This window comes from Magnolia sinica, chromosome 5, assembly GCF_029962835.1.
Source record: "Magnolia sinica isolate HGM2019 chromosome 5, MsV1, whole genome shotgun sequence".
Classification (NCBI taxonomy): Eukaryota; Viridiplantae; Streptophyta; class Magnoliopsida; order Magnoliales; family Magnoliaceae; genus Magnolia; species Magnolia sinica.
Genome location: NC_080577.1, coordinates 17,422,195 through 17,434,798, shown reverse-complemented (window position 1 = coordinate 17,434,798; position 12,604 = coordinate 17,422,195). Strand labels below are relative to the sequence as shown.

Genomic DNA, 12,604 nt, shown 5'->3' with positions numbered 1-12,604 from the left:
TTGAGAAACCAAATTCATGATTTAATCCTTTCAGCTTGGATTTTCTATCTCGAATAATTCAGAAATTTGACTATCTGAATATAGAAGAGAACATTTACTATAATTGGAGGATTGAAGATCCAAATTTAGTAAGAGAACAGTCATGACAATTGGAGAGAATTGAAAATCCTTGGATTTGCAGCTCACATTCTAAAAATGAATAATACTGAGGCATTTTGAGAAATTTCAATAAGATGAATTTTTGATCCAACAAATTCAAGGTGACAAACACAACTTGGTTTCAACATCCCGGATTAGAAATCCTCACTGCTCAAAATCAATGCCAAACCATCCCCTGGCACGTTGACATGGTTGATATGCTGGCATTAAGAACTTGTGGACACGGTATATAACTCAAAATGAGCCATTGAAACCGTGGAACCCAGTTTAGATGGGGATAATATATAAAAATTCAACTGATTTAATTTCTTAAAACAGTCCATTGGTGGATATATACTGAACAGTTAGAAATGGAAAATGTTCATTGGTCCCAATGCTAATTTGGGTTGTTTAATTTGAGTTGATGAATGCCACATTATAGATGTAGCTAAGCATGCAACCAATCCTTATTCAATCGGGCTATTCTCATCCTCGCATTAACTCAGAAGATTAGATACATTCAGAACTGCCATAGCTTTGCTTTATTCATTAGTTGAAAAAAAAAGAAAAAAACCATGCATGAGCTGTTTGGGTTCAAGGTAAGGATCGTTCAACAACAAAGTCAATGGAGACTGTAATGGGAAGCTGAAACATAAGAACCCAGTGGTTTGCTCAAATCAACATGTTCAGAAGGGCGAGCCTCTTACTGACCCATTGATGAAGGTTTGCCAGCAGGAACGGCCACCAGCAAATGGCAAAATGGGTATGACGTTTTCATCTCCTTTCTCTGCGCTCCTCTCTTTCCTTGGTTTCTATGAACAGATTATAAGATTGAGTGAAACAATGATTATAGGTTTGTTTTTCAGCTTAACCAAGCTTACACTTTAAAACAGTCTCTCCAATCTGGCGCTTCCACTTTAATTGAATTGGATCTTGTCAAGTTCGGCCTCAATCACAAATGAGATAACTTGGTGCTATCTCCATGTTTACCAATAATCTTTGCAAGAACACAATCCATCCTTGAAATGGTGGAATCTCATTCGGTCTCTGACAATGATTTCTCGAGAATAAACCTTGGAGATGAACTTTGTCACCTGATGGCAATCTCCACAGACACGCAAGTTCTTTACAATGCGGATCAGTGTCCCGGGCGCTGTGTTGATCAACCCAAAAGCAATTGCCAATCTCTCACTGTGTCTCAATAATGCAGTTTCTTTCTCTTCCTCATCAAGATCAAGCATGACCTCTCTGGTTTCTGGCACATAGCCAGCAATCTTCAATTTAATGGCCATCTCATCCAAAAACGAGTAGATCAGCTTCGTTTGAGGGTGCGATCTATCTCCCACGAGGAACTGGTGGAATGTTCCACCCAATTCGATGGAGCTACAACCTGGGGTCTTCTTCACACCGGCGATTTCAATCCTGTCTCTCAGATCTTTTGCATCATTAAATCTTCTGGATTCAGAATACATGTTTGCCAACAGAACATGACAACCCACATGATTAGGTTCTGAATCTCTAATGAATTTCCCAACCCTTCTCCCCATCTCCATATCTCCATGAATTCGACAGGCACCCAGTAGAGCCCCCCATATTACTGTATCTGGGGCCATAGGCATGGAGGTTATCATTTCTTCTGCCTCCTTCAAAAGTCCGGCACGGCCAAGAAGATCACCCATGCACCCGTAATGCTCAAGTCCAGGTTCAATGCCATGAATGCTTCTCATCAATTTGAAATATAGCCGTCCCTCATCCACCAATCTTCCATGGCTACAAGCATTAAGCAAAGCGACGAATGTGATCCTGTCAGGAGCTACATTTACAATCTTCATCCGCTCAAAAAGATTTATTGCTTCCTTGGATCGGCCATGCATTGCAAGCCCACTTATCATGGCATTCCAAGGCCATACGGTTCTCTTTGGATTGTTTTCATCACAGAATACTCTGAAGGCGAGATCAATATCACCGCACTTAGCATACATGTCAATGAGGCTGGCAAGCAATCGCTCGTTCATGTTGATTCTAGCCTTCTCTATGTAAACATGGATCCATCTTCCTTGATCCAAGGCCACTAAACTAGCACAGGCTGCAAGAACGCTGGCAAGAGTAAACTCATTTGGCACAATACCAGCGAGCTGCATTTTGCAGAATAGCTCCATTGCCTCCATGAAGAAACCCACCTAACAATAACTAGAGAAATTTAAAGGAATCACATGAACATTCCTATTATAGAAATGGAAGTCAAAGGAAATGAAATCAATGCCACAGAAAATAAAACAATGTCAAGGGAATCAATGTGTATTATTGGAGTCATGCTTAAAAAAAGGGAAAAACCATATACCTGCACATAACCTGCGATTATAGTGCTCCACGAGACAACATCCCGCTCGGGCATTTCATCAAACAGTTCCCTAGCCTGACCCAAATCGGCCGCCCTCACGTATCCACCAATCATCGAATTCCAAGAAAACAAATCCCGCTCGAGGCTCCAATCAAACACTTTCCTCGCATCATCAACAAACCCCTGATTCGCGTACATCCGAATCAACACATTCGCGACAAACACATTTGTATCTAGTCCACGTTTGACTGCTTGGACACGCACCTGCTCCCCTTCCGAAATGCCTAACCCGTAGTTGCACGAGTGGAAGACGAAGACGAAGGTGTATCGATTGGGACAAGGGCTCGAATTCCGGAGCATTGACCGGAAAAGGAGCAGCGAGTTGTGGGAGGAGTGGGCCGTGGGCTCATAGGCTTTGATGAGAGTGTTGTAGAGGAAGAGATTGGGGGAAGGGATTTGATCAAACAGTTGGTGCGCGTATGAAAGAGAGGAGGGTATTGGTAAGGCGAAGAGTTTTATTATCAACTTGCTTGCAGGAAAGGAGTGGAGGATAAGGCCTGTGATGATCAGGTGGGCCTGGGCTTGCTTGATATGGGCCATGGATTTGCAAGAATCGACCAAGGAGAGAAGTGGGTAGTCTGAATCTAACGGCGTTCTGGCCTTTCTGGTAGGAGATAACAAGGTAGAGAAACGCTTCATATCTCTCTCTCTCTCTCTCTCTCTCTCTCTCAAGCGTGCGAAGTTTCAAAAGTATCAACGGTAGGTGGTTAGAGAGGGATCGTAAAGGGTGTCTTCCTAACACGTGGCATCATGTGAAGATATCCAGACCATTGAAATTGTGGGACACGTTGTGGATTGAGCAATCTCTTATCTTAACCATACAGTTGGAGCATGAACCACTTAGTCCGTCAGGAACATAACTTTGCTTGCATCCAACACCAGCATATATGCTGTATTCGTAATAAGATGATGGTTAAAGGACCAAGTGAGTCTCAAAACCGTGGGAAAGATCGGGACCTTTCATCTGTCAGGCTTACTGTTGGTGACGGCTGAATGATCTAATCTAGCCACTTACTCTTGAGAACTACAGATGGGTAGTTAGAAAAATGTCCAACAACACAGTCCAAGTTGTATGGATGAAAATCATCCAATTACATGTCCGGTGTGCTTTTGGCCTATCGCCTGCCCACTGTTGGGTACGACAGATGAACACTCAAGATCTAATCTAGGTGGGCCACATCTGCGTAGATTGATTGCTTGATGACTGCTGTGTTAGGATACTTCCACTGTGTACTGTGTTATGGCGAGCGAAGCGTTCTCTTTGAGGTGGGGATTTGTGAAATTCATGGGCTTCTATGTAGGACGTGGATCAAGCCCGTTTCTAACCTAAGTGGAGCTGAAGAAGATCGATTGACCCATCCATCGGAACTCACATAATTTTTTAATTTTAGTCTCTGATGTTTTTCAGCCATTCCGATCGATCGACGATTTAATTGACAGATGGCGGGAACTTTCGCAATTTTCAGTTTTTATTTCCTTATTTGTTTAAGTCTCTTTGAATTGTGTCTTAGGGTTTATTTAGGGTTATTTAAGCATGCAATCTTATTTATTTTAGAGAGTTTTTTAATAAAATATTTCTAAAATTTTGAATTAGAAAAATTTCTCTCGGGGATTCAAGAGGGCCTTATAAATTCAAGGTGTTTATTGTTTGAAGAAGCTGATGATTGTCCTCATCACACCCTTTTCCATGTCAATTTGGTTTTGGAGTGAGGCTTTTCCTTAGATCGATGGCTTTTAATGACGAATCGAGTAACAATCTCATGTACAGTGCTTTAAGGAGTTATCCTTTAACTATGACGGCTTTCGAGGCAACTCGGCAGGAGAATCGACTAGTTATGCAAGGGTTGTAAGCTGCTCTTGACCGCATGACGGAGGCCTTAGGGCAACTTCGTATTTGTTGCGGTGATATGCCATCGGTAGGTGTTGGAATTCATAATCGTGCTGATTGCGGGGCGATGTCGGTGGTGAATCGCAAAATCATACTTGAGGATGTGGAATCCAGCGATGAGGAGATCGATGGCATGATCCTCCAATACCCTGGACAAGGTGATGATCAGGTAAATTGGACATATCGAGAATTTAATATGCAAGTGATCTTCCTAACTTCAACAACTAACTCCACATCGAGGACTTCCTCAATTGACTACTTGAAGTTGAGTACTACTTCGACTACATGGGCATCCTTGAATAGAAGAAAGTTAAACTTGTGGCTTACAAGTTGAAGGGTAGAGCTTCGGCTTGGTGGGAATAGCTTTATCTCACGCTGATGAGACAGATGGAGGCACCAATCCGCACGTGGCCGCGGATGAAGCAGTTGATGCGTGCGCGATTCTTGCATAGCAATTACAATCAAGTACTGTTTCAACACTACCAAAATTGTTGGCATGATAGCCGATCAGTGATGAGTTATGCAGAGAAATCCCATTGTTTGTCGACAAGAGGTGGCCTGGTCGAGACAGAGTTGCGACAGACTGCTAGATTCATCAGTGGCATACATGTGGCCTCTATGAAAATAGAGAACCAACCCAATACTTCTAAAGTGGACGATCAACATCTTGTAAATGAAGAAGATTTCACTAAACACTTTGAGGAGATAGGAGTGATAGTGGCATTAGTAAGAAAAAAAAGAAAGCAGAAGTGGAGTACATGAACATTATAGAAGATGTAAAGCCAGTGTTGCAGGAGTTCAAGGTGATTGTGCTCGCTGAACTTCTCAACGAAGTATCCTCTATGTAGGAGATTGGTCTTTCTTAAGTTAAGTTTGTATTCAACAACGCAAATAATCAATCTACCGACCAAGCCTAATTTGAGTTTGTGTATGCTCGAGTTCCTAAACTCGCACTCAACTTGTTTCCATTGCCTAACCTATCTGGAACGAGTGTTGCGGCGGGGAATATGACAGTTCGGGTAGCAACTAGTTATGGTGATGTCAAGGAGAAGTCAGAGAAGCCTACTACAAAGTACAAGGAAGAAGTTGATAAATGTCGGCACCCGAAGTTGAACACGTATCGTGAACCAAGTCCGTCGAAGAACTTGAGAACGAGTTCTTTTTCAAGTGGAGGGGTTTGATGTAGGACATGGATCAAGCACGTTCCTAACACAAATGAATCAAAAGAAGTCCAAAAGGAAATCAACAAAATTCGACATAGTTCGATCGAGCCGAAACTCCCATAATTTTTTAGTTTTAGTCTCTAGACATTTTTGGGCCATTTCAATCAATTGATCATCTTCCACATTTTCAGATTTTATTGCCTTATTTGTTTAGGTCTCTTCTAATTGCATCTTAGGATTTATTTAAAGTTATTTAAGCATGCAATCTTATTAATTTTAGAGAGCTTTTTAATAAAATATATCTAAATTTCTTATTTCTCTTGTGGATTCGAGAAATTTCTTTTGTGTATTCAAGAGAGCCTTGCACATTGAAGGTGTTTATTATTTGAGGAAGACGGTGATCATCCTCATCACACCCTTCCTTGTGTCAACCTCAAATCTCTCTTGTTTGTACTTTGTCTTGAATTTTAAATTTGTAGTTTTTCTAAATCCTCATCCCCAGTGAATTTGAGGCAAATTCAAATCTTTCAAAAATTTTTAAGACTTTACAAATTACAAAATGAGAGACATGTTTAAAAGCAATAAAAGTTGTTAATACTAGAAAAGAAGATAGGGATCCACCATCATGCTTGAGTAGTTTTGAATCAAAACTACCCACCATCACCTTTACACGTTTTAATAGTTTTAGTGGCTACAGTAGTTTTGGTGGTGTTAATGGCTAATTTCCAAAACTAAAACAGGTGATAATTTTCAAAACTACCACTTCCAAAACTATTCAAGCATGTGATAGCGGTCCCTATCTTCTTCTCTATTAATTACAATGCAATAAATGATCTAAAAATGCCGTAAATGCTCTTAAAATCTAAAGATCTATAGCTTGGTTTCCAAACAATGGATTTTTTATTTTTTATTTTTTGGGAAAATTTCAAATTCGGATCTAATTCAAATCCATGAATTTGACAAGTTTGTAAATTTATCATTTCCATAATTTCATTTTTCCCATCCTCAAACTAGGCCAATAGCAAATTCATATATTAATATGAAAAGGTGGGCCGTATACAATCTGACTACTAATCAACAAATCCATACATTTATAGGAAAAGTTGGGTCATGTAAAATCCAATCACATATCATATTCAAACTCAAATGACACAAAAAAGTGTACTTAAATTACATATTACAGATCCTAGGCATACTTTCATATTTTTATATGATAAGATGGTCTCCGTCCTCAAAATTATCTGATCTCAAAAGGATACCAATAGAGATAAGACTGGTAGATGTAACAATATTGCAATGGCCCATGTAGACAGACGGTGACGATGTTGCAGAGACGATCTTGAGGCCCATTTGGTGCGCATTATGGTGTTATCAGTGTAAAAATAATGCTATTAAGATAGTTAATAATGCGTTTAGGGCATTAACACACTAAGCATAGCATTATTATCAAAATAAATTACAAGAAAAGTAGGTTGTGACTGGATAGGCAGTCCATATACAATATGGTGAGCCCTACACAGTCCATATTGGATAAGTACGTGAATAAACAAGATAAATACACATTTGAATAGCTTTTAATAGGAGAGGGGATTCGGTCAGGCTGTGACTGTAGGGCCCACCTTGATGTATGTGTTATATATCCACGCTGTCCATCTGTTTTTCCATCTTATTGTAGGCCCTGGGCTAAAAAATGAAGCAGATCCAAATCACATATGGATTACGCAGGAAACAGAGGAAATCTTCATTAAAAACTTCTGGTGGGCCATAACAGTTTTGGATCAAGCTGATATTTCTGTTTTACGTTCATCCAGCTGTGTGCGACCTGAGCTGTAGGTAGGATGGAAAATAAACATTACTGTGGGCCCTAAGAAGTTTCTAATGGCGGGCATTCAATCAGCACTATTCCTGTGGTGGGATCCACCTGAGGTTTGGATATGCTTCATTTTTGAGCTCATGCCCTAAAATGAGCTGTCAAAACAGATGGACGGTGTGGATATATAACACATAGGATTTCTGCATTTCATGTCACTTATGGCTACTCATCCCCAACACATGTAGAAAGGCATGGTCTAATATGGTAGCTTGCCAAAATGGCTCACCACTGGTCACATCTTACCATTTAATAAGTGGGGTCCATGGTTTTGTGCTGAAGCCTACACACAAACTCAATATTACATGTTTATTTACTTAAAAAAATAAATAAAAAAACTCAAATATTTTATGATTAATATATAACATCCCAATTTATGTAATCCAAACAATAGATAGCGGTATCCACATATGTTAATACCGATAGCGAATGTTACTGCCAAACATAGATATTTATTGTCATCACAAGAATAATTATAATAAAATAACCATACCTAGATGATTCCATCAACATAGTTCCATGACAAACGCCAAATGGACACTTAAAGTTTATGTAAGATGAGTTGAGCGCCATACTCAGGACGGAGAGTTACAACAGTGTAAGGAGCATGGACATAGGAGGGTGATAGCTCGAACGAGAAACGCTGTAGGATCATGGCCAAAGCTAACTTAGATTCTATCATGGCAAAGTTCTGCCCGATGCATATCCGAGGGCCCCACCCAAAAGGGAAGAATGAGACTTGATTTTTCGTCGCCTTGGAGACTCCTCCAGAGAATCTCTCTGGCTTGAATTCATCTGCATCCTCGCCCCAGAGCTCAGGATCATGGTGGATGAGGAGAACCGGCAGTGCGAGTTGTACACCGACTGGGAGGTTTATTCCTCCTAGTTGCATTCTTTTGTAAGTGCACCGAGTGAGGAATATCGCAGGCGGGTACAGTCGGAGAACCTCATACAGAATCATGGTTACCTGCCATCAATTTCAACAATTTTAGAGATCATGTGTCTGGCCAATGATTAAATGCAATACTTTCATGTGAAATCAGTGAATTCACATATGCACACAATTCAGAAAGGCCCTTCAGTGAGTGCACCCATCGCAAAAATCACGTCCCGCTATCCATTAGATGGGCCACATTGTACTAAAATGCACAGTTAGAAATGACAACCAACTTCCACATTTTGATGTAACATGTGTGGCCCACCTGGAGTGCGACCAGTCTGATTTTTGGACTGTGAGCTGCTCACCACTGGCTGTGTCACCTGTATAGTGGCATTACTTGAAAGGAAAACACTCACAATCTTGAGGTGGCTTAAGCCATCAATATCCGGTTTGTTCTCCCCAAAGACTTGCAACACCTCCTCCCTTGCTTGCACTTGCCAACTCGGATGCATACTCAACACAATCATTGTCCATGTCAGCAAGCTTGATGTGGTCTCCTGCCCTGCAAAGTAGAATAGCCTGCACTCCTCTATCACATCTTCAATATTCATGCTATTGGAGTTACCTTGTTCTTGGGATTCTTTGAAATTGGATTCCATTAGCAAGCCCAACAAATCATCATTGTCGGCTTCCCCTGTTTTCATAGCCTTCTCCCTCTTCTCAATCATACTCTTCAAAATAGCTTTCACTTCTCTGACGATTTCCCTTCTCCTTAGGTTCCCTTTTGTGGGCAAAAACCTGCAGTGTGATCGTGCACACGATATGGAATTTATATAAATTATCATTTGGATCTCCAGTTTTGGAATTTATGGTAAAATATCATTTGGGTCTCTGATTTCAGTACCTTTTTATCACTTCTTACTTACGGAACGTATTGGAAAATTTTTAAGGCTGAGTTTGGATGCACAGTTGAACTGAATTGCAATAATTAGTTCAGGACTGAAGGAGTGACCAAATTGCAATAATGAGAAGCCGCTGTCAAACTGTAGTTACGTTCCTTTCAAGGCTACCTTCAAAGTAACTAAATTGCACTGTGGATCGCAGTCCCCTGATATGAATACCAGGCAAGATTATTGCATTTTCCACTTTATGGAACTGATTATTGCAATGCAAATCCTTAGAGCATCCAAACACAGATTTCAATTGATGGTGGAATTAACAAGTGGAATCCTACATAGAGTCAGAAGTAGTTCCATGGGTGTTCCATAGTCTAATGGGATAAATGGGTACTGAAAAGTAATGCTCCTCAGCCATCCCAAAAAGGACATTGAGTTGTACTAATACCTAAATCAACTGAAATTAAGCATAAATGTCTTTAAAAAGCCATACAATCTAGATGTTGGTGTGCAGATCACTCTTTCAAGAATTGATTTAGGTTCTGTTTGGATGCACTATTGAATGGAATTGCAATGATTAGTTTAACGATGTGGAACTGGCTAATTGCCCCTTATTTTGCATCTTGAGGTGCTTTGCCTGAACTCGCGATCATGTAACATTCAAGTTGGAATTGAAATGAATGCAATGGCTATTTGAGGGCTACTTCCTCACATTGAGTAGTAGGAAACACTGTCATTTCCAATTGAATGAGCTTAATCATTGTGATTCAGTTCACCCTCGTTTGAATTCTTTTCATCCAAATGCTAAAGAGAAAGAATGCAGAAAACAAAAAATGGAAATGAAAGCAAGAAAGCAAGAGGAAAGTGAGAACATACTCATAACCAGGTATGAATGCTGTCTGAACAGCCTGCATAATAAGCTCTGACTGTTCTGTTAGGAGTTGGAAAATCCGCTTTCCTTCTTTATAGCTGCTACCAAACCCTGCCCGTGAGATAACGTCTGCCGTTAAAGCCTGGAGGTCAGGCCACACATCTAATTCACGGGACTCTTCAGAACCAACCCACTGCTCCCATTTGCTGACCAATTCATTGCAACTTGTAGAGAATGCTGGTAACATCCGCTATAGCCAACAAGAAACAGAAAGCAGCTCACAAATAGGCATCGCCTTGTACAATGAAAAATAACCAGTATTCAAAAAAAAGTGCCGTGCCATGCCACAATTAAGTGCGAGATCAGAGCCGTTCATCAAGTGTCTGCTTATTAGATTAGCCACACTTGTCTAATCATCCATTTATTTTGTACATATGCAGTCAAGCCACACATGAATCCCACATTTGTGTGCCACACGTGGAGATTCATGTGTAGCCTTTGATTTCTGAGAAAGAAGTCATGGGTGCTTACTTTCAACTTCTCTACATGGAAGGCGGGGTTGATGATTCTCCTATGTTTTGCCCATTTTTTGCCTTCGTGGGTCACTAGCCCTGTTACTAACTGCTTCAACAGTGACGTCGGTGGTGGCTTTGTAAAGTGGCCAAACTTATTTGAAAGGACTTCCCTTATCAGTTCTGGATCCATGATATTCACCCTCGGATCTGTTCCAAACCATGTGACGGATGTTTTTCCTGCATTTCCCCCCCTTTCATTCTTCAGTAATTTCATTACTTATAAGGATTGATAGAGGAGAAACAGCTAAAGTACAATAAAAGATTTGAGTAAACATATTTTTGTGTGCGCGTGTTGTATAAGAATAGGATTCAAATATAAAACTTGAACTGAAACAGTTAAATTCCTACCTGTATGTGTCATGTCGTGTGAATTAGTTAAGTATGGGAGCCCTTAAACAAGTGGATGCTAAATGAAGAATGCCCACTGGGGTTCCTTGGCGCCTGTTTCTCACAAAATGGTCGACTTGCAGGTTTTAGATCAAACTAGGGTTTGGCTTGGTGTCCAATGCCACTTTTGAGGGTGCATCCAAATAGTCCCTTGAGGGGTCTATATAAGGAGAAGTCCTAGTTCCTTACTCCCACTCCGAGTTTACAAAAGCCTACCACAGTCTACTCCTCCATTGAGGTGAGTGAAGAGAGAAAGATCAATCTTAATGGGAGTCAATCCAGGTGAATTTTTTCCTAATGATTTTTCGCACAAAATCCTGGGCAATAACAAACCCTAAGATAACACTTCTGGCTTGTTTGGTAGAAACCTAAAAATGAATTCATCTCATTTGAGTTAATTGAAATTATGATAAACTAATTTTAGGCGTCCACCAAACAAAGCCTTTGTGCCCACATACTAACTGTCACACTACTGGAGTTATCAAGGTTTTTATTTGAACACATTCCCAAGGAGGGGATTGGTATGATGAGATGGGTGGTTGTTAATTGATACTTGGTTTTGAAAATGGCGTTTGATTTGTTGTACTAGTTAGATGATTTTCATGGTTTTGCGAAATACCTTTGGCAGACCCAAATCCTAAGAGGTCATTTCATTCCTTTAAAAGTGATTAGAGAATGTTTATTTCACCTGCTCCAAATATTCATTTGAAATTTGTAATTGATAGCAGGGCCTTCATGGTCATCATTCCAACAAAGATCCATTGGCACAAAAATGAGGCCGGTCTAATCATCAGGTGGGCCACACGTTGGAATTGATGGACAACCTGAAAGCAAAGAGATGCAGAAGGTTTTCTGTGTATTTGAGACAATCCAATGGGGTTGAATATATACATATTACAATCATCTATACAAGGAAAGAATAAACGCAGAATTCTCTATCTATAGAAACAAGATATATAAGATATGGATATACAAGGTATGTGAGCTGTCTAACATCCCCCCTTAAACTAATGCTGGTCATCGACAAGTAATAGTTTGCCAACAAGAAAAGAGTGACGTGCAGACATGAGGGACTTGGTGAGAATGTTAGCAATCTGATCATGGGATGCCACATGTGGAAGAGAAATGAGCCCATATTGAAATTTCTTGCGGATAAAATGACAATCAACTTCAATATGCTTTGTCCGTTCATGAAAAACTAGGTTAGAGGCAATCTGAATTGCACTGAGATTATCGACATGGAGTGGAGTGGGATTCCGTAGAGGAAAGCCCAAGTCTGAAAGAAGTCCACGTAACCAGACGAGCTTACTACATGCAGCTGATATCGCCCGATACTCGGCTTCTGTACTCGATTTGGAAACAGTGGCCTGCTTCTTACACTTCCAAGAGATGAGAGAAGTGCCAAGAAAAACACAGTAGCCAGTGGTAGATCTTTGTGTGAGAGCGCATCCAGCCCAATTAGCATCCGAATAAGCACGAAGATCCAGAGTCGCCGTGGAGGAGAAGAACAGAGATCGATCTAGAGTGCCACGAAG

General features: G+C 40.5%; 2 protein-coding genes across 4 annotated transcripts in view; both read right to left on the bottom strand.

Annotated features, from left to right (window-relative positions):
* Positions 1–393: 393 nt before the first annotated feature.
* LOC131245600 (pentatricopeptide repeat-containing protein At3g62890-like) lies at positions 394–4,749 on the bottom strand. The gene is made up of 2 exons (XM_058245169.1): positions 2,480–4,749; positions 394–2,318 (listed from the first exon to the last, which is right to left on the bottom strand). Exons 1-2 carry the CDS (start codon positions 3,176–3,178, stop codon positions 1,125–1,127), a joined length of 1,893 nt encoding a protein of 630 aa, XP_058101152.1. The 5' UTR covers positions 3,179–4,749; the 3' UTR covers positions 394–1,124.
* A 3,041-nt stretch (positions 4,750–7,790) lies between these two features.
* Positions 7,791–12,604, bottom strand: part of LOC131245595 (cytochrome P450 CYP72A616-like) — an 80,552-nt gene continuing 75,738 nt past the window's right edge. For all 3 annotated transcript variants that reach the window (XM_058245160.1, XM_058245161.1, XM_058245158.1), the window contains exons 2-5: positions 10,639–10,859; positions 10,113–10,357; positions 8,757–9,138; positions 7,791–8,427 (exon numbers count right to left, since the gene is read on the bottom strand). In XM_058245160.1, the coding sequence (XP_058101143.1) occupies positions 8,002–8,427; positions 8,757–9,138; positions 10,113–10,357; positions 10,639–10,859 (1,274 nt within the window). In that variant the 3' untranslated portion in view covers positions 7,791–8,001. The remainder of the gene's footprint in view (positions 8,428–8,756; positions 9,139–10,112; positions 10,358–10,638; positions 10,860–12,604) is intronic.